This window comes from Protopterus annectens, chromosome 13.part0 (assembly GCF_019279795.1).
Source record: "Protopterus annectens isolate FY-2018-M chromosome 13.part0, PAN1.0, whole genome shotgun sequence".
NCBI lineage: Eukaryota > Metazoa > Chordata > Ceratodontiformes > Protopteridae > Protopterus > Protopterus annectens.
In genome coordinates, this window is record NC_056747.1 from 619550643 (window position 1) to 619570214 (window position 19572).

Consider the following 19572-nt stretch of genomic DNA (forward strand, 5'->3'; position numbering starts at 1 on the left):
AATGAAAGTATAGTATTGTATTCCATAGTATGATATTACACATAGGTAAAATATCATTCCTGCAAGACTCGCACATTATAGCCAGATAAGGGCACTGTGTGAAGAAAACAACTCATTCATAATCGTATGCTCATAGGTAAGTACTAGGCTAGCTGCCCTTGTGGGGAATTTTAAACCTAGCCAATTTTCCTTTCAAACACTGTACCTTGTCTCTGTGATGTAAATGCCTTAACCATTATACCAACCCTCAGCTATTCTTTCTAGAGCAGTTAACATTCATATTTGGCGTTAAGATAATTTAACAATTTTAGTTCCAAACTTTGTGCACTCAAGTTTATTTCTGACACCCATCAGAAGCAGGTTCTAGTGGCAGAAGCTATTTTGGTAAATGATTGCACCTATGGCTAACTCAAAATTAAGCTTCTTAACCATTAGCACTGTTTGGTTGTGTGACCAAAGTGAAATGTGAAAAGATCTAATTTATATTAATGGCCAGAAGAGGACAATATTCTAAGTGGATTACTGGGTACATTTGAACATGAGGAATGCCAGTAGCAGGATGGCTCTAGCTATGACTGGCAGACCATTTATTTTTTTCAGAAAAAAAGTGATGCTGTCTGTGGCCAGCCAAGGGAATGAATTGAAAAATCTTGTTTTCTGTTCTTTTCAGCATGGCCATGGTAATAGAGGAAATGACAGAAAACAAGGGAAGACATACTCTAGTTTGGGCACAATAAGATTCAATCCAATAAATCTTCTAGCTTCAACTGTGAAAAGATCTAATCACCTGTAATAGAGTTTTAAGTTGCCTAAATATCTTACCGGTACTAATTTAATTTTGACCTTTATATGTATATGACAGGTCAAGTCATACACCTAGGTGTCTACGTTCAAAGGTTTGTGCCATAGGTGAGTACAGGGGGTCATGCTACTTGCCAGCCTGGATAGGGTTCAGCTTTTATTTATTTATTTTATTTTACATTTGTTTACCGGGAAAGTCCAACTGAACAGAGCCCGTTTTCAGCGGAGGCCAAGGGAGAAAAGCTTCACACATAATTAGAATACATAAAAGTAAAGATAATTACAATAAGTTCAAAACAATCACATAAGATTACATGCCAATAATACAAACATAGATGTAGTTTTATAAACAAGGTAAAACAACATGCACAGTTTAGCAAGTAAAGGTACATATATTAGGACAGAACTCAACATTGTGCTATTCTTGTTATGCAAGTTATCCTATAGTGAGATGGAGAACAAAGATGACGGGCAGATAGGGTGGGGGGCATACTTTTTATGTGTTTTGCTTAGAGTGGATGGATTGAAGAAGGAAGGTGATGAAGGATAGGAGGATGTAGATGGGGGGAGAATTATTAGAAAGTTGGAGAGCTATTGCAGTAAGTTCTGTATACTGTGAAGGAGAATAGTACTGGCTGTGTGTAGCACAAGAGGTAAGGACAGGAAAGGATATGTTGGTGCCTGGTTACCCAGGAGTGTTACATGAGCAACACCATCTCTCCGTTAAATACTGTTTGAGATGTTTCCTCAATTGAGCCATGTTGCTTATTGTTCTAATAGTGTGAGGTAATGAATTACAAATTTTTGCTATGTAACAGGAATATAATGAGCCTCCCGCTGAGTTTGAAGATTTACTAACTTGTACTAGTAGCTTATTGATTGAACAAAGAGTGTGGTTATTGGAATATGGTTGGATTAGGTTATGTAGGGCAGGGATTTTGTCTGATTGACTAGTTTATGGGCCATAGTTAGCTGATTATATGTCAGGAGATGTGAAAATTCTAGCCAGGAGAGTTTTCTAAGAGGAATATAGTGGTGTGTCCTGTGTGAGGAGTTTGCGGCAAGTTTTGCTGTTTTATTATAGCATGTTTCTAAACTATCCACGTCAGATTTTTTTTCAGTTTAGTAAGTATGGAAGAAGCACAGAGGAGTGTTTTGAGGAATTGGTTTCTTGCAATGGCTACTCTTGAACTAAAAGTTAGAAATGTTTTTATTTCTGCATAGCATGCCCATTTTTTAATTTGTGATACGTGCAAGTCGAATCTCATTCTATTGTCAATTAGGAGACCAAGTAGTTTAGTCTGTGTGACAAGCAAAATTTTTCCATTATTGAGTGCAGTGATATGGAAGGTGGTATGGGGCTCTGCAGTCCTAGTGGGTTGAAAATCATAAGACTGGTTTTATTAGGATTGAGTTATGAGCTGTGAGTTGGCCAGCCATGCTTCAATTTCAGTAAAGGATTTTTGAGTTATGTCTTGAAGTTGTTGGGTGGATGTAGCTGCACATATTAGTGCAGAGTCATCAGCATACTGAATTAATGAAGCTAGTGGACTGGCAGTGCAGAGTTCATTGGTAAAGATGCTGAAAAGAAGGGTACTGAGGATGGAGCCCTGTGGGATACTGATTGTAACTAGGAGTAGTGAGGAACAGGTCTTGTAACCATCTTACTGCCTGTTGATGGCCTGTTAGGTAACTTTGGAACCAGGAGAGATCAGATGGGTTTAGTTTCAGGTTAGTGAGCACAGTCAGTAATTGGCTATGAGAGACATGTACAGAAGCACTGATGAAACTAATTTCCCTTCATTGCAATATTGATTTATGGTATTAGTAAAACTGAGGAGGGCTCTGGTGGTACTATGATAGGGTCTAAATCCATGCTGTGACTTGTCAAGTAGGTTATGAGTTGTGCGATAGTGAAGATGTTGGGTGTGGACACACTTTTCTAGGAGTCTGGATAGAGGGGATAGTATAGCAACTGGTCTGTTGTTTGTGAGCTTGGTGGCCTGTCCACCTTTGTGGAGGGAGATTATGTCAGACATTTTCCAGATTGATGGGACATGGTGCTCTAAAATATAGCGGTTGATCAAGATTGTTATTGGGTAGGAAATTCCTTTCGCAGCTATTTTTTGAAAATCTGTAGGCAAGCTGTTGGCAGCTATTGTGGTCAGTTTCAGTTTCATAAGAAGTTTTTCTATAGTTTTGGTAGGGATAGGGTGGAAAGAAAAGGAATTGTTATTATTAATGTGAGAGATAAGAGATGGCTCTGGGGAGGTTGCATGTTTTTTGTTAGGGCCAAAATATTTTCAGTGAAGTATTTGTTGAAGTTTTCAGCAATAGTCCCTGATGTGTTTGGTATATTAGGTGGGGGAGTGGTGGCTTCTCCTGGCTGAAGGATTTGCTTGACTGCTGTCTAAAATTTTTGTGGGTTTTGTTGATGTTTATATTGTAAGTTTGTGTAGTAATTTTGTTTATCTAGCTTGATTTGTTGTTTGGCTCTCTTTCTAGCTTGTTGATAAGTTAAGCAGTAGGGTTGTGTCCTGTTGGTTTGCCATAAGGCCCATGATTTGTCTCTAAGCTTAAGTAGGGTTTCATTGGGCAGCCTTGGAGCATAGTTAGTTTTAACTCAGATTGTTCTGAAGGGTGCCATACTGTTAAGAATGTTGAGAAAAGTACTATTAAAATATTCAACAGCAGTGTCTAAGGGTAAGGACTTAAGTGGACACCAGTTACATCTTTTTAGGATGTCTGTTAGTTCTTGGGAGTTGAAATGTCTCTTATTGTGGATTTGGCGGTAGATAGTATGTTTCATAAGGCTGCTGTTTTGTCTTAGCAAGTAGGTAGGTAAATGATTGATGAGGTTGTCAGGTAGACAGCCGGCATTATTATTGTGATGCCTCACCACTGGATCAGTAATTAAGGAGCCTCAATCCTCACCACTGGCAACAGTGGGGGATGTTTACTGGGAGAATGACAAGTACACACACAATATTTTCAGATGCAGCTCTCTGCATCAAGTGCAATTTCCCTTAAGAGCACACAGAGACCACAGTCAGTCCGGGGCTGGTTTCTTACTCTTTCTCCAGATCCCCAACAAGACTCCCCACTGGCACAGCTACAGAGTTGAGATCTCAGCTGAGTGACCAAGCCAAGATCTCCAGCACCCTCTCTGTCCAACCAGTGCTTTGCATCCCTGCCCAAGTAGCTGACACACACACTCTTTGAGGTTTAATTTACACACACACACACACACACACACACACACACACACACACACACACACACACACACACACACACACACCTAGGAAATTCTGGCAAAGGTTTACTAGCTATGCCCCCTTCTGCCCAGACTACGAGGTAGTTTCCACTGCCACCAGTCATTCCTTATCAGCTACTTTAATGCCCTTAACAAAGGGTGTCCAGTCTTATTGTGTAATATTGATACTAATACAAATGGTAGTTTGACAAAGAGCAAGACTATTAGGAGTGACCCACACAATGTCACCAAATAAATATGTAAGTACTCTCAAAACTTAAATATCTTCACACAGATCAGCCACAATGAAAGATTTAAATATATTTAATAATAAATAATAAAAGAACAAGACAATACTAAATATATAGTCACAGTGACATCAGAGTTGAAAGCCACAGGGAATATTTAAAATAACATTGCAGTACAGGCTCACACAAATAAAGAAAAACATCTACACTAAGATTTATTATTTTCCTAACTGTATCTAAGAGAGTTATATTGTCCCCTAGAAACTTACTTCATTAGAGCAAGGCAGATGTGTGGTGAATGGGTCTTCTTGTTGTCAAGTCCAAGACAGAATACATAATGCGCTGTCTCACTAAGAGACTTCTCAAATTAATATCTAAAACATTACTGCTGCGATAGCTTGCAGAATTACATAATTTCTGGTCATCTGACTTCTAGTTCCCAGGCCAAAATGCCCATTTCTAGAAGATGGCATCATTTAGCATCTACCTGTAAAAATATACAGACAAGGGCTTTTGCTCAGATCTTTGGCAGATGCTGGAAGTCATAAAACAATTGCATTCCTTCATGCTTCAAAAGTAGCAATTAGTTCACTCTAAGGACAATATAGAAAGCTTCTTAGCACAGACTTTGTGTCTCTAGCTGTATGGAAAACTTGACAGATAGCATCTTTATTGCTTAGCCTATAAAGTAATTTAATTTCAGATATTTTTCTAAAGTTTGCTGCACTGAGGTTAACCCTCCAGTTTCCCCTGTTAAGCATATATATTTAAATAGTTACAATAGTGCAGGCAATTTCTGTTCTCTTCCAGTAGAGCACACTGTGATTACATTTCAAAAATAGCACTCTACAAATACCTTTTCAACACACACGTTTATACAAGCATTTTGATATACACCTGACATACAATTCTAATACATTTGTAACACAAGCATCTTGTATAAATCATTTTGATATTCACCAATGACATATAATTATTTACAAAATTCCAGCTAGCTGTGCTGGTGGTCTCTCCTTTTGTCACTATTATACTGAGTGGGTTTGTTTGTCAGGGCCCAGTCTAGGATAAACTGTCTGTGCGAGTTTTTATCGATTCTAGTCAGATTTTTTATAAGTGGGTAATTGTGACAGCTTGCTATTTTACTTAGCCGGGATATCCTTACATTCTGGGGGAATGTCAAAGCAGATGCACAGCTAGGGTGGGGCAACGGAGGCAGTTGCCCTGGGAGAAAGAAGTTAGGGAACGTGAACTACAGGTGCTGATGGTACAGGAGTGCATTATCGGCATTCAGAAATTGAATGCTGATACTGTATTTAAGGTCTTGGCTGAAGTGCTTAGTGTGTGGTAATTTAACAGTAGTAAACCACTTATGAAACTTTGTGTTGAGGGAATGCCAGTTCGAGGAACTACATAGGATGCCAAATAACCCAGCTATGATTCTGAATGAAGAGATATAAGCTGTTTTAATTGTGACATCTGTCAGCCTACTTTATCTCAGTTGGACTGCTGGGATATCCTATAGATACTGTAGAATACCAACAGTTATATAGGCTATTTAGTATTGTTGGCTGCCAGCTTTCTTTGTTTCATTCAAAATCAAGGGAAAATGAAGTCTTAAGTCTTCTTGTACTTCCCATTATATGTCCTGTATAGACCTACAAAGTTTAAGTAGCAGCAGGTCATCTGCATACAAAGTCATATGTAATCAGAGATGATCCTTTATATGCTCATTAATAAATAGGGAAAATATGGGGTTTTATAAACTATTTCAGAGGATTCCAACCTCAAAAGTATTAGAAGGTAAGGTTTCTTACATAGTTTTGAACTTGCTTAAAATAACATTCCCCAAACCAAACCTTTCAAGCTTATATAACAGAAGGGAATGTTCTACCAACTCAAATGCCCTTCTTGGGTGAACAGATATGACACCAGTGATAAAGCCTTTTTGTGAAGTGGACAAAAACATATCAGTAACAGTACAGACAGCATCAGCACATTGCAACCTTGTCTAAGGCCATGCTGTACTTGGACAGCAGGTCATATCTGTTAATATTCCATTAATTTGACATATACATGATATTTTTAAGTAACTTAGGTTAAGGGTAGAAGTTGGAAATATATCAGAAACTGTGGGGATCTTTGGGGTTAGTTCTGTTGGCAAGGGGCTGAAATGAAGGCAGGTGTTGGCATACTTGTGGGCAGACTAAAACTGAAAATATGTGTTAATGGTTTGTCAGTTATGGGCCCTGACATCTTTAAGGAATGCTGGTTAAAGAGGAGCACTTTGGGCACACAAAGACCTTGAGCTTTTTAAGTAATCTTATAATTTCAGTAAACAGAGGATAGCCAGCAGGATCCATCCTTTGATCATCTAGGACAGGAGTGATGAGGTAGGGGAAGATCTCATTCCCATACCTCTTGACTGTACTGATTTTTGCAGATTGTTCAGATTTTTGCCTCATATATTTGGTCTGTTTCTCATAAAATTGTGGTTTTCTATCAAATTATTGGCAAGTCATTACAGATTAAAGACAGAAAATAATGACAGACATTTGAGTTTCAGACTTCATACCCATCAGAGAATTCATGCTAACTCAAAATGTATTATTTTAGCAACTTCCTAAGTTTCTAAGGGCAAGGTTTAAAAATTGTCCCCATTTTTGAGCCTTTGCCCCCCCTCCATTATTTATGTCTTTTTCCGGATTTCTTGATCTACAAGGTTGAGAGATATGCTAACCCAGTGTTCCAAAACAGGATATGATTTCCGATTTTATTTACAAAGATGGTTGGTTTCCTAATGCAGCTAATACTGGTTTTCTATTATCATTGAATATGTCTTTCAATGGTCTACAAATTAGTATGGAATGCTTAACCAGCAATCTCTGGTTTTAGTATAAACTGCTTTGACAGTGTTGACAGCTATCCTATACAGCTTAAGGGTAAGATATTTTAAACAGTTCTTCTAATCATGGATTTCTTCTTCCAGTGACCCCATGCCAAGTAACTTTCCTTAAGGTGCAACTTGAGTGCTGACATTAACCATAGATATTTAGTTCCTTTCAATCTTCTAAGTCTGCAAGAAAACAATTTATGCTGAATTATGGGAATAATCATTATTAATACCCTCAATAAGCAACACAGCAGTTAGCTGAGGCATCCACTTATTTAGCAGCACTGAGAAAGTGATTTTTCATTAGAAATAAATTGATTTCCTGTCAAAATTGCAAGCCCCATAACAGCAAAAGTGGCTGCTTTGAAACATTTTTTTTTTGGTATGGGACACCCACTGTTTTTTTCCCTCCCACACACCTACTTCAGGTATTTTATTAGGTTTGCAATTAAGGTCTTCGAAATACCAAAGGGTTCCCAAATAAACAAATGCTGTACAACAAAATGCACTGTTATAATAAAACTGTAAATTAAACATTGCAATAAATAGAGGGTGCCAGTCACAGTGACAACTGGAGGATGTACAAATTATAATTTGTCCCTTTAGATAGGGACTGATTGGGCCTGCTTTGCCACTGTTAAAGTAAGGGTCATATTAATGTTCTGTTTCAAATGTTTGTTGCAACCCAGAGATTTGCTGTAGCAGCAGTGAAATTGATAAAAACCCTTTTGTATATGAGTTTTTTGGCTACCATTAGCCTAAAATTTTATATTCTTCAGATTTCCTATCTGGAGACATGAAAAGAGGTTTAATGTAGGCCCTGGATTAACACTGTTTCATGTGATCACGGCTTTCATAAAATGTTTTTTTTTACTTTCAATAACGTGATACTCTCTCAACCTGTTCAATATTAACTGCAAAGGCAACACATAGAGACATCTAAATTCTGAATTGTCTTCATATTTTGTGCTGTAAAAACAAATTTATTACTGTGGACTTGAGGGCAAGTTACCTGACTATTACTGACCTACAGAGGCACCGCCACCACCCCCTCCTCTGTCCACTGTCATGGAGTTAAACACATGCTCTACCCATCATTTTGAGTGACTACAGTAACAAGGCACTAAGAATTGTGTTTGTGTCTGTGTGCATGTAAAATATATATATATATATGCGTGTATGCTTGGGTTCCTTCTACTGGCAATGTCCACATCTACTTATGGAAGCAACTGTCACACAACACAAGAGGTATGAATTTCTATATTTCCAAAAAATACTAGCCTGTACAGTGTCTACAAATCAATAAGCAACAAATTCACCACAGCATGACAACACTTATGTGAGAACTTGACTTACGTTTTTACATATGGATCTGAATATCCATTGGCATCCATAGCTGCTAAATGTGCACATCTCAAAATACCAACAAGAAGGCACGATTTCTGGGTGCTGTACTTTAAGGAGATTAGAATACGACCTCGTTCTTCCAAGGATTTATCTTCTGTTTTATCTACCTGCAAAACAGGTGGAGAAAAAAAGTCCTAGAATAAGATCAAGCTGAGAGTCACCCTTTTTGAAACAAAACAAGTTCTCTTTGGACTTTGTGGTAGTAATGCTGATAATCCTTCTTTTTGGCAGACCATTTCTTTTTAACCTGTATTTTTCTGCCATGTTGTGCTATCCTGACCAAACAGTACTCACCTTTCACCCATAGACGTCCTGCCATTTGTTATCATTGCAGATGATAGTCATGAGCAACATAGGCAACTGATATCATGTAGCAGATAGGATGCATTTCATTTTTTTTTGGCCTACAATTAGTTCTTCTCAGGGGCTGAATTTACATACATGTACATTTCATATTTCTGAACTAAATGAAGAGAGAGAGATCAACTTAGTGCACATTGCCACTGAATCAATTTCTCTTAGGGGGTTAGTGCTGTAGCCTTTTCCTTCTAGAATGCCTAAGCCTCACCTCCAAGTGCATAGATGGTCCCTCAGTCATCACAGTCTGGGCCAATATTGAAATCTGTGTTTATGGTGAAGTGTGTGCATATTCTAACACCATACCACTGGGCTGGCTCTTGTTAAATCTTACTTGGACTTACCTTACTGAGAGCTGAAGTCCATATATTGGGGAGGGGGAGATTATATGTTTTTTGTTACTGTTACATGATATGGGCAGACATATTTCTACACACTGATATTTGAAAACAGCACCATGTCTATAATACAAAGAGAAATATTCTCCATCTCCCTTCACACCTTCAGTATTGTCATCTCACAGATTACAGCAACTGTGCAGCAAATAATATTGCTTGTTGTAGGACTGGTTTACTTCGGTGGGTACTTCATGTACAGAAGCATTTTAAATCTCTTGTTTTAGTTAGAGCAAAGCATGTTATATAAAACTTAACTTTGCTTAGTTCTAGGCTGACATCTCTTGTTATTACAAACATCAAAATTCCCTTGTTATATTTTTCTTTGCTGGCCAGGAGGTCAGACTTAGCAGAGTTCATTTATTTTGCAGACGTGTACAGAAAAGCTCTAAACATATAAGACTGAATAATAAAAACTCCATAGTACAAGCTTAATTCCCCCAAGCACAGACAGAAATAAATAAAATGGAATGTACATTGAGTACTATGACAGTGAGGAAGACAAATAACATGAGTCAGGAGTAAATGAGAGTTGATGAGCTTCGTATGGGCAATATTTACAGTGTGACAAGTGTAGTCAACAAGATTTGTATCCTTCATTTCTAAAAATGCCTGCACCTCTAACTGCAAAACCTCTTTCCTATGTCAACAGTCCTTATTGCCCACCAAACAAACACACACACACACACACACACACACACACACACACACACACACACACACACACACACACACACACACGTGCGCGCACATGCACGAGCACAAACATTGTTCCCCCATTCTTAAAAATGCCACTACTGTTCTCTTATCTGAAGTACCCCTGTTAAAGGAGGTTATAGATTACAGGCCCATATTTATCTTATTTCCTCCTTCAAAGATTTTAGAAATAATTGTTTATAATGAACTTTTTAAGCACTCTGCTTCAAATGGCCTTTTAAATCATGTGCAACATACTTACAGTCCTGGTTACAGTACTCCAACAACTACCTTTGCAATTAGTCCATATTTGTAAGAATCTGAAAAAAGGCATGTTCATTGTTGCCATACTGGGAGACTTAAACATTACTTCTGAACTGGTTAGCTGCACAACTCTTTCCTGAAGACTCCAAAAGCTCAGCTTTAGAGGTAGTCTCTGTCAACAGTTTTGCAGTTACTTTTCAAGCCAAGATTTCAAATTAAAAATGATCAGTAAGTTAGAACAAGGTCAGCTCTATGTGGTGAGGTTGGATTAAGAGGGTAAAAATGGGGCATTTGGCTTGGGCCGCTCTCTCAGCCGTGCTAGTGACTGAAAAAAATAACAACTTGCAGCTCAGTTAGCAGTTTTAGTCATGTAAGCAGTTGCAGTCTCGCTACCTAAATGATACTCTTTGTAAGGAACTGTTGCAATGAGTTATTGTAAGTCTTTTCTATAGTTTAGCAAAAGGAGCTTGTAAAATATAAATAACTAATACATACACATAATAACTATCACTGAATGTAGTCTGGCTACAGTGGTAATCGTACAGTATTATTTATGTGGGCTGCCTATTCACAACAATAGTGCCTAAAAGGCAGGCCACACAGCAGGTCTCTGTCTTGCTATAACCTAACTGCACTACAGAATTTTCAGTATTTAGTGCATTGATTAATTGCATAAATATGTGAAAATGACTTTAAATGAAGAAAAAAATATATGCAAAAGGCTACTTTTTATGTTCAGTTGAAAATGTTTTCTTACATTTAAGTTGCCCATGACTCTCAGCTCTAGGCAACTGTGATCCAGTCTACTAGCAGACTGAATGGTTTAAGTTGTTTACACCTTGTAGCTGTGGAACATTACACCTCCAGCAGCTTACACACATTCTTAGATTCCTGAGCCTTTTCCGAAAAGCAAGTTAAAGAACATAAGCCAAATAAATGTAAATATTTTATGAATAGTTTTAGAAAGTACAATGTGTTAATAAAAAAAAATCATGTTTACAGAGATATAAGAGAGCACATTCACAGTCTGTGCATGTGTAGGACATGCAAGTTCCAGTGGTTGCACAGCATACCATAAAATGCAAGTTATGTTTTTTTTTTTTTTTTTTTTTTTTTTACTAAGTCAAGAGTGATTATGTAGCCAGATGATAGTGTTAGGGCATTTGCTCAACCCTGAAATGTTCAAATAATTTTTTTTAATTTTCTCTAGGTTTTAGACATTAATGTGACGTGTGTGTGTGTGTGTGAGTGTGTGTGTGTGAGGAATAATGCTGTATATGAGGATGCATTTTTTTTTTATTTTTCTGTGCTGCTCATATAGATTCCAATTTCTCTATGTAGCATTGCAGTGAATATGGTAACATTTGTTTTTGTTTTCAGTAGTTACAGCTGCAGGGATTTTTATTATTTTGTTTTTCTTTTGTGGTAGGACTTATTTCTGTGTTTAAGGTGGGATTTACAGTGGACAAACTGTTTTGTCCAGACAGAGAGTGTATTTTCAAATAATAATTGGGTATCATTGTACAATTTTCAGCATTGTTGACTGTAGTGGGATAAAGGGTTGGTCTTAAAACCCGAAGTTATTCTTACTAAAGGTGCTTTGCATTTTTACACTCTTAGAGATGGCTGTTTTTTGTTGTGCTTAGTAAGGAGTATAAATAGAAACTTTGTGTAATCTAATAGCTGCTATGAATATGCTCTTTACTCTCCAGTATATTTGTATGACATTCTGGCATATTTTTCCAAACACATCCTTCATGTCATATCTGAACTTGTATACAGCTCAGAGCTGAGAAAATTTCCTTAACCTATGGAGATAAACCATTCAAACCTGCTAAGAAAGGTTATTAGTCCAAATGACTTCTTTCAGGAGGCTGGTAAAAACAATGCTGCCACATTTTGTACAGTTATACACCCAGATATTCTGTGGAGATTAGGGGAGTTGGAATGATTCTGGGTATACAATTAGGTATATAATGGGACTTCGAAGATGGCTAAACACTGAGTAATAACTTAATTTCAGCTCTCCCAGTGTGAAAACAGAAACTCAGAAGACAGCCAGTGAATTTGTCTTTTTGGGTAAATTTTAGTTACTGCCTAGTAAGTGCAGTGCTTGGATGCCAGCAAAGAAGACACTTGGAGAACCTAAAAAATCAACCACAAAAAGTTAGGGAAAACATTGGCTGAGAAGAATCCTGCAATTGTTCAGCTAAAAGCAATTCGATCTCCAACTTTGGTGCAAGACATGACTTCCAGTATTATAGAGGAAAAATAAGCCAAATGTGCTCAGAGCTGATTAAAATAAATGAAACACAGAAGGTGTGTATCAACTCAAATAACAAAAAGTTGGAAAAATAGAAGAAACCTTAAACAGATATTCAGATGCACTGATAAAACTGCAACAATCAGAGGTCAAAATGAAGAAAAGGCTAGCTGAGTATGAGACTGCTCAAGATGAGATGTTAAAAAAAATGGATGAATTAGTGAAAAAAAGCATGTAGGGAAAATCTGAGATTTTCTGATGTACCAGAGAAACGGGAAGGAACAGACTGTATTAATTTTATGAAAGCACAAATAAGCAATGGGACTGATATTCCACAACAGAAGTTATTAGTTGAAAGACCACATTGTGTGCATGCTCCAAACCTGGCCATGAGAAAGCAGCCAAAACCTGTATTAGTAAAGATGTAATCCTACCAGCAGAAAGATTTGATTCTGACAAAACTGTGGCAGAAGAGCAAAGTACTAAAAGTTGGAGACAGTAAAGTATTTGTGGAAAATTATTACTCACTATACAACAGGCAGAAGATGAGTAAATTTATTCCAGCAATCAGGGAATCTCAAGAGGCATGCATGAGATTCAAGCTGCTATATATAGCTATATTCAGAATTTTTTCCCTGGAAGATCAAAGTCATTTTTGATGCAGACCAGGCTAAGGAAGAAATACAAAAGTTTATTCAACAAGAAGTAAAGCTAAAAAACAGAAGGGGGATCTGCTTCTTATTATTCTGATAACAGAGCTCATAGACAAACATTGCCAGTGAAACGTTTTCCATTGTTCAAAGGAAAATGTTTGAAAGACACAAAAAAGCAGAGAAGTTGATTAGAAGGACTGGCAGTATGTTGGAAATGAACTAGAGACTGGATTTGCGAGATGGAGATCAGCAGGTAAAAAACACAGTGACTCTGAAATTAATAAATAAATGTGGGATTACAAAGCATCAATCATATTTGTGAAATATGACTGAACAAGAAAAGCTGTTATTATTGGACATTTTTGACTTTGTTAAACATGTAGGGGACTCCAAGGCATTTGCCTACTTCATGTAATTAATGTTTGTAAGAACATTAAAGGGAAGAGGAGGGAAAGAGGTAACTGAAAGTAAAACAAATTTTGTTCTTAACAGTGTTTTTATGAAATATTTCATGGGATAAACTGCATGTTATATAGTAAAGCATTTTCATATTTTTGTGTGTTATAAAGGTACTAAAGTAAACAAGTGTCCCTTCTTTAGTTTAAAAATGCAAGCATTGCAATGTAAAAAAAAGAAGAAAGCCTGGAAAAGTATGTTTACAATAATAAGCTGTAATCTTGGGTTTTGAGGAAGGAGATGGGGTATAAAAGTATTTAGATCATGATATAAGTAGAGTTGGTACAATTTTTCTTCCTTTTACATAGGGAATGGCTGGATTAATACCATTGACTTAATCTAACTACACATTTTAAGTGGAAGCAAGTAAACAAGAGCCCATTGAATGTAATGACATTTTCCTTCAGCAAACAAATGCTCACACTGTAACATGAGAAGCTTGTAGCTGAAGGCAACTATGTATCTGTTTCTTATGTTCTATGGAAACAAACTGATAAGAGGGCAATGCTTTTTAATGCCAAAAGTTAATGTTTTCTGAAAGCATTCAAGTTGTTTTCTACATCCGAAAAATGAATAAAGGTAAGACAAAAAAGACAGTACTGAGTGTAAATGCAAGCACAGGCTGTACCAGGCATCTTAGCATGGATAACCCTAATTATAGTTCAATTAAAGTCTGTGAGTGTAGCTGTCAATCTGGGAACAATTGTTCCTGTTAGGAAGGTTAAACTTCATTATTTGAAGACGTGCATAGTTTTGTGTATTTCTATTAAGTTAATAGCTTATAGGGCATTGTGTGTGTGTGTGTGTGTGTGTGTGTGTGTGTGTGTGTGTGTATTTTTGATGGTTTGCATTAAAACAAAAAGTTTTGCAAGATGTGATATTTGTTCAATTGAACATGACAAGAAACAACAGTATAAAAGATCTACCTGCTATACATTAGTGCATGCATACATGCATGTAACACAAAAGCTGAAAATGGTCATTTAAAAAAAGTTTTTATGCATAACAGGTGGGAACAATAACTTCTTATCATAATGGCAACACTTTCTATATTGTCTTGGAATGTGAAAGCTCTCACAGATATGTACAAAAAGAAAGAGCAGAATGCAAACAGCTATGCTATAGGAGACACATTTGGAAAGAAATAAGCATATGGATTTAATACATACTGGATTTCAGGATGGTTATTCAGCAGAATATCTGGGACAAAGGTAAAGGGAAGTATTTATATTACTTGCTAGAGGAGGTCCAACAGCAATAGAGGAGGAAAAAAGTAGTAATGGTAGATGTGTGATAGTAAGGGGCTACTGGCAAGTGAGGAAGATTATATTGGCATGTATTTGTATTCCACCCAAAACTGTTACAATAGAACTTAAGAAAATTCTGGGAGAAATAATCAGCTTTCAGCAGGGACTATTACTTACAGGTGGTGGCAAATTTGATTTGCAACAGTGCAGATGAATCTGGGGGGCTAGAAGGGAAAATAACAAAAGAGGGTAGATTTTTGCAGAAATTTATGAAAATATTTGGTATGGAAGATGTAAATTCAGTAGTAGGAACTCAAAGATAATTTGCATATTATTCCCCAAGGTACAACAACTACACTAGGCTAGAAAGAAATTATATTTCATGGGAATGTGTTCATTTAATTGAAAGTTTTGCTACACATCCAATAAGTATTTCAGATCATGCGCCAATTATAACTAAGATAAAAATGCAGGGTAATGAATAAAAATGAGACACTGGCACTTCCCGACCTACCTGTTAAAAAGAGAGGAATTTAAGGAATGGGTAGTGGTAATTATTTGGGATTTATTAAGGAAGATAGAGATTTCTTCAGAAGATGTAGCTAGGGAATGAGATAAAATGAAATAAAAGAAAAAAAAGATATGGTTAGGAAGAAACAAAATTATTTAGAGGGACTGACAAAGGTTAAAATATTGCAGAATAAGGGGAATCTCACAGAACAAGAAGAGGTGTAACTTCAGAGTGCTAAAGAGAAAATAAGGGACTACGTAGATAATATGCATGAATTTAGAAAAATTGTTGTTAAGCAAATGTTTTCTGATAACAACTCCAGAGCACAAACATGTTTAGCCGAATGACTCAGGCAACAGAAAGTAGAAAGGGTTGTTGCCATGCTTAGGGAGCCTATAACAAGGAAAATAACTAGATATCCTGTAGAGGTATTAGAAATATTTCAGAAATGTTATACAAATCTGTATAAAACATAGAAATGTGGAAATCAAGAAAAAGCACAAATGGAAATATTTAAGAATTAATTATGCCAACATTAGAGGAAGATGAGGCTCAATTATTAACAGGATAGGAGGAGATGAGATAAAAATGGTGATGCATAACCAATCTACAGGAAAGTCCCCAGGAATAGATGGTATTCCTGTGGAAGTTTGGAAGCTAGGAGGGAAGAAAGTGATAAGGATCTGGAAGGTTTGTCTAACAGTATTTTAAAAGGAGGTGAAGCACTAACATCCTGGAAGAAAGCTGTGGTGGCTGTAATACCTAAAGATGGCAAAAAACTATCAAATCCAGCTCTATATAGGCCCATTTTGGTTTTAAACCATATTTATAAAGTGTTTATGTCTATAATGGCTAAAAGAATGGCAAAAGTGTTGCCAAAATTGATAGATATGGATCAGTGTGGTTTTGCGGAGGGGAGGAAAACATTTGACAACATTAATAGAACAATGATGATCCAGAGGAAAGCAGAATGTAAGAATAAGCCACTAGTGTTGGTGGGTCTTGATGCAGAGAAAGCATTCAACAGAGTAAGCTGGGATTTTATGAGTAAGGCAACGGAAGCATTTGCATTCACTGACACAAAAATAAGGTTAATTAGGAGGATATATTAAAGATCGGAGGTGGAAATTAAATTGAGGGAGTCCTCTCTGATAATCTCTGTCTGAACAGAGCAACCAGGCAGGGATGTACTCTTTTCACTTTATTATTTGTATTATATTTAGAACCATTGGCAAAGAAAATAAGGGACTCAGAAATTCAAGGATATAATTGGTATGGCAATCAAGAAAAAAAGTTGGCTGTATTTGCAGATGATATTCATTTGTACCTGAAAAAATCAGAAAAGGATATTTCAGTGTAGTGAAACATTTTGAGACAGTTTCAAATCTTATTGGGATATAAAATGAATGAAGATAAAACAACGGCTATAGCTGTAATAAATGCCACACATAAATTGATTCATCAGTACCCATACTTATGGGGCAATGATAAAATGAAGTACTTAGGAGTATGGATTAAAAGGATTCTGTTATGACAAGTAAGGATATGTGAGAAGAGACTAAAAAGATAATACAAAAACTAAGGAACTGAAAGCTCTTGTTTATGGATATGGATAGCAAGATACAAGGAGTGAAAATGTTTAGTCCCTTTAGTTTTTTACACAGGTCAAGCATATTTTTAACAACCAGAGAAGAAGTTGTGGATAGTAATTAATAAAGAGTTGAAGGATTTTATTTGGGAGGGAAAGAGGGCAAGAGTCAGGTGGGATAAGTCGATCCTTCAAAAAAAGGAAGCCAATCTGGTGGTCTCCTGCCATAAACAAACTCTACAACAGAAGGAAGAAACTGTTGCAAAAGAGAGTAAAATCCCATGAGTTAAGGTGCTCCCTGGTCAGCCTCAGTAAGAAGCTGAAATCCCTTATAAGATCCTCCAAAGCTAGCAATGAAAACAAAATTGCCACTGATTCTAGGGACAACCACAAAGCATTCTATAGCTATGTCAAGAATCTCAATGGCAACACCCAGATCTGCTCTGAGTTACAGCACAACAGCATGAAAATTACAGACCCAACTGATAATGCCAACATCCTGGCTGATAGGTTCAGTACTAACTTTACCCCCTCTCACCCCTTAAAGGGCCCATATCTATACAAGAAGAATGCAGAGTCCCTGTAATCGCAACTATGCAGGTAAAAGCAGCACTCTTTAAAGCCAAAAACACAGCATCCATGGGACCGGACAACATCCCAGACTGCATTTTACACAAACTTCAGAACATACTGGTTCCCCACCTAAGCACCATGTTCAATCATAGCCTCATGTTAGGCTTTGTGCCCACTGAATGGTGCACAGCAACAGTTATCCCAGTCCACAAATAGAGTACAGCACCCCTTTTGGAATGTACCTCACAAGACATCTGCAGCAGCTGGAAAGGCCACAGAAGTACCTCACAAAGAGGATTACTGGCCTCAAAGAGATGCCCTACACTGACCGTCTCAAAAAACACCAGCTTTACTCTGTAGCATATCGCCTACTCCGAGGTAATCTCTGCATAACATATAAAGCTATGTCAAACCCAGAGCTGTTGGACATGCTACACCTAAAGAAATCCCAATCCTTTTGAGCTACATGCTCTAGGGACCTAAACCTTGTCACCACAATAAACAGGACATGCTGGAGGGACAGATTCCTGTCCCAGACACTTCCCATACTCTGGAACAAGGTACCCATCTATGTCATGCAAAGTTCCTCATTAGCACTCTTCAAGAAAAATCAAGTGGATGGAAAATAGGAAATACACCCTGGGGATCACTTCTGTGGCTCTACTCGACAGGGGCACAGGAAAATAATTTTCTTGGATGGCATAGGCCAGGAAACCTTGTTAGCTAGGCTTACTTAGGCCCTTGGATTGATAGCCTAGTACCTACCTATGAACCTATTAGAACCCAGGACCATGTGTATGGCAGCCCTACACTTACACCTTCTGCTATAGGAATAGTTAAATAACAGCTTAAATTCTGAGTGTTAACCACGGCACAACATTGCTTAGTGGTGTTGCGAGACAGAAAGCAAAAAAATGCAATATTATATTCTTTTTGACATTTAGAATGTCTATGTCCTGTCTGCAGGTGTTCTGTCTGCTTCCTGTGTGTGCCAGTATTCCCGGTTCACATGATGGTAAGCATCACTCAAACAAGATAAATAAAGTTAAACTTGTTTTAGCCTTGTGATCAATGTTTACACGGGATTTATTGTGTTTCCCCTTCCCCTGTTTCTGCTAACCCATGCACTGGGCTAATATTAACCACACACACACACGCGCGTGTGTGTGTGTGTGTGTGTGTGTGTGTGTGTGTGTGTGTGTGTGTGTGTGTGTGTGTGTGTGTAGAAAGATGGAAATTAGGAGGAAGGAAGAAAAGAAACCTATTAAACAACAGTACAAAATTTATGCTGATACACATGAATATTTTTACACAGGTCTGCATTTGAACTCTTACTCAAATGAACCTTCAAAACAAAGTAAGGGTGTCATATCCCTCTTTACCACAGAAACAGCTTTGCAGCAGAGAATGAATATCACTGCAACATCATCCACAGTATTAACACAACATAAGACAATTCAGTTGTACACTTCTGAGTTGTTCATACATGTATTAATTTCAGATGTAGTGCAATGAATGATCACACAATTATTTATGACTATTGATTTCAGAAATGCAGCTTCTGTCTTATCTTTTTGTTCCTTCTTCTTCTTCTTCTTCTTCTTCTTCTTTTATCTGACCAGTAATCTAAGACATGCAGCCTGTAAGGCATTTTGTATCATTGTGTTTAAAATGTGTGAAGATATTAAATGGCAGTAATATACAGTTTTCAACAAATGCAGGGGAGGTTGGATGTTACCAAACAGAAACTATGAAATGTGTGCTGTTTACCCACATTTCAAATCTTGATACAATTACTTCTATACTTTATAAGTCTAACCTGGCTGACACACCCACTGGATGTAAGGGAGTCTGAATTGCTGTTGTGTTTTCATTCTCCCTACAAGTAATCATTTACCATTGCAGTGCATAAGCAACAAACACTGAAGGGCTGCTTGTACTATGTTTATATCTGCTACACAGAGACCA

General features: G+C 37.3%; 1 protein-coding gene across 1 annotated transcript in view; it reads right to left on the reverse strand.

Moving 5' to 3' along the window:
- The window catches only part of DOC2B (double C2 domain beta), a 2257420-nt gene that overhangs the window by 353861 nt on the left and 1883987 nt on the right, over nt 1–19572 (reverse strand). The window contains exon 6 of the mRNA XM_044054285.1: nt 8551–8708. Within this exon, the coding sequence (XP_043910220.1) occupies nt 8551–8708 (158 nt within the window). The remainder of the gene's footprint in view (nt 1–8550; nt 8709–19572) is intronic.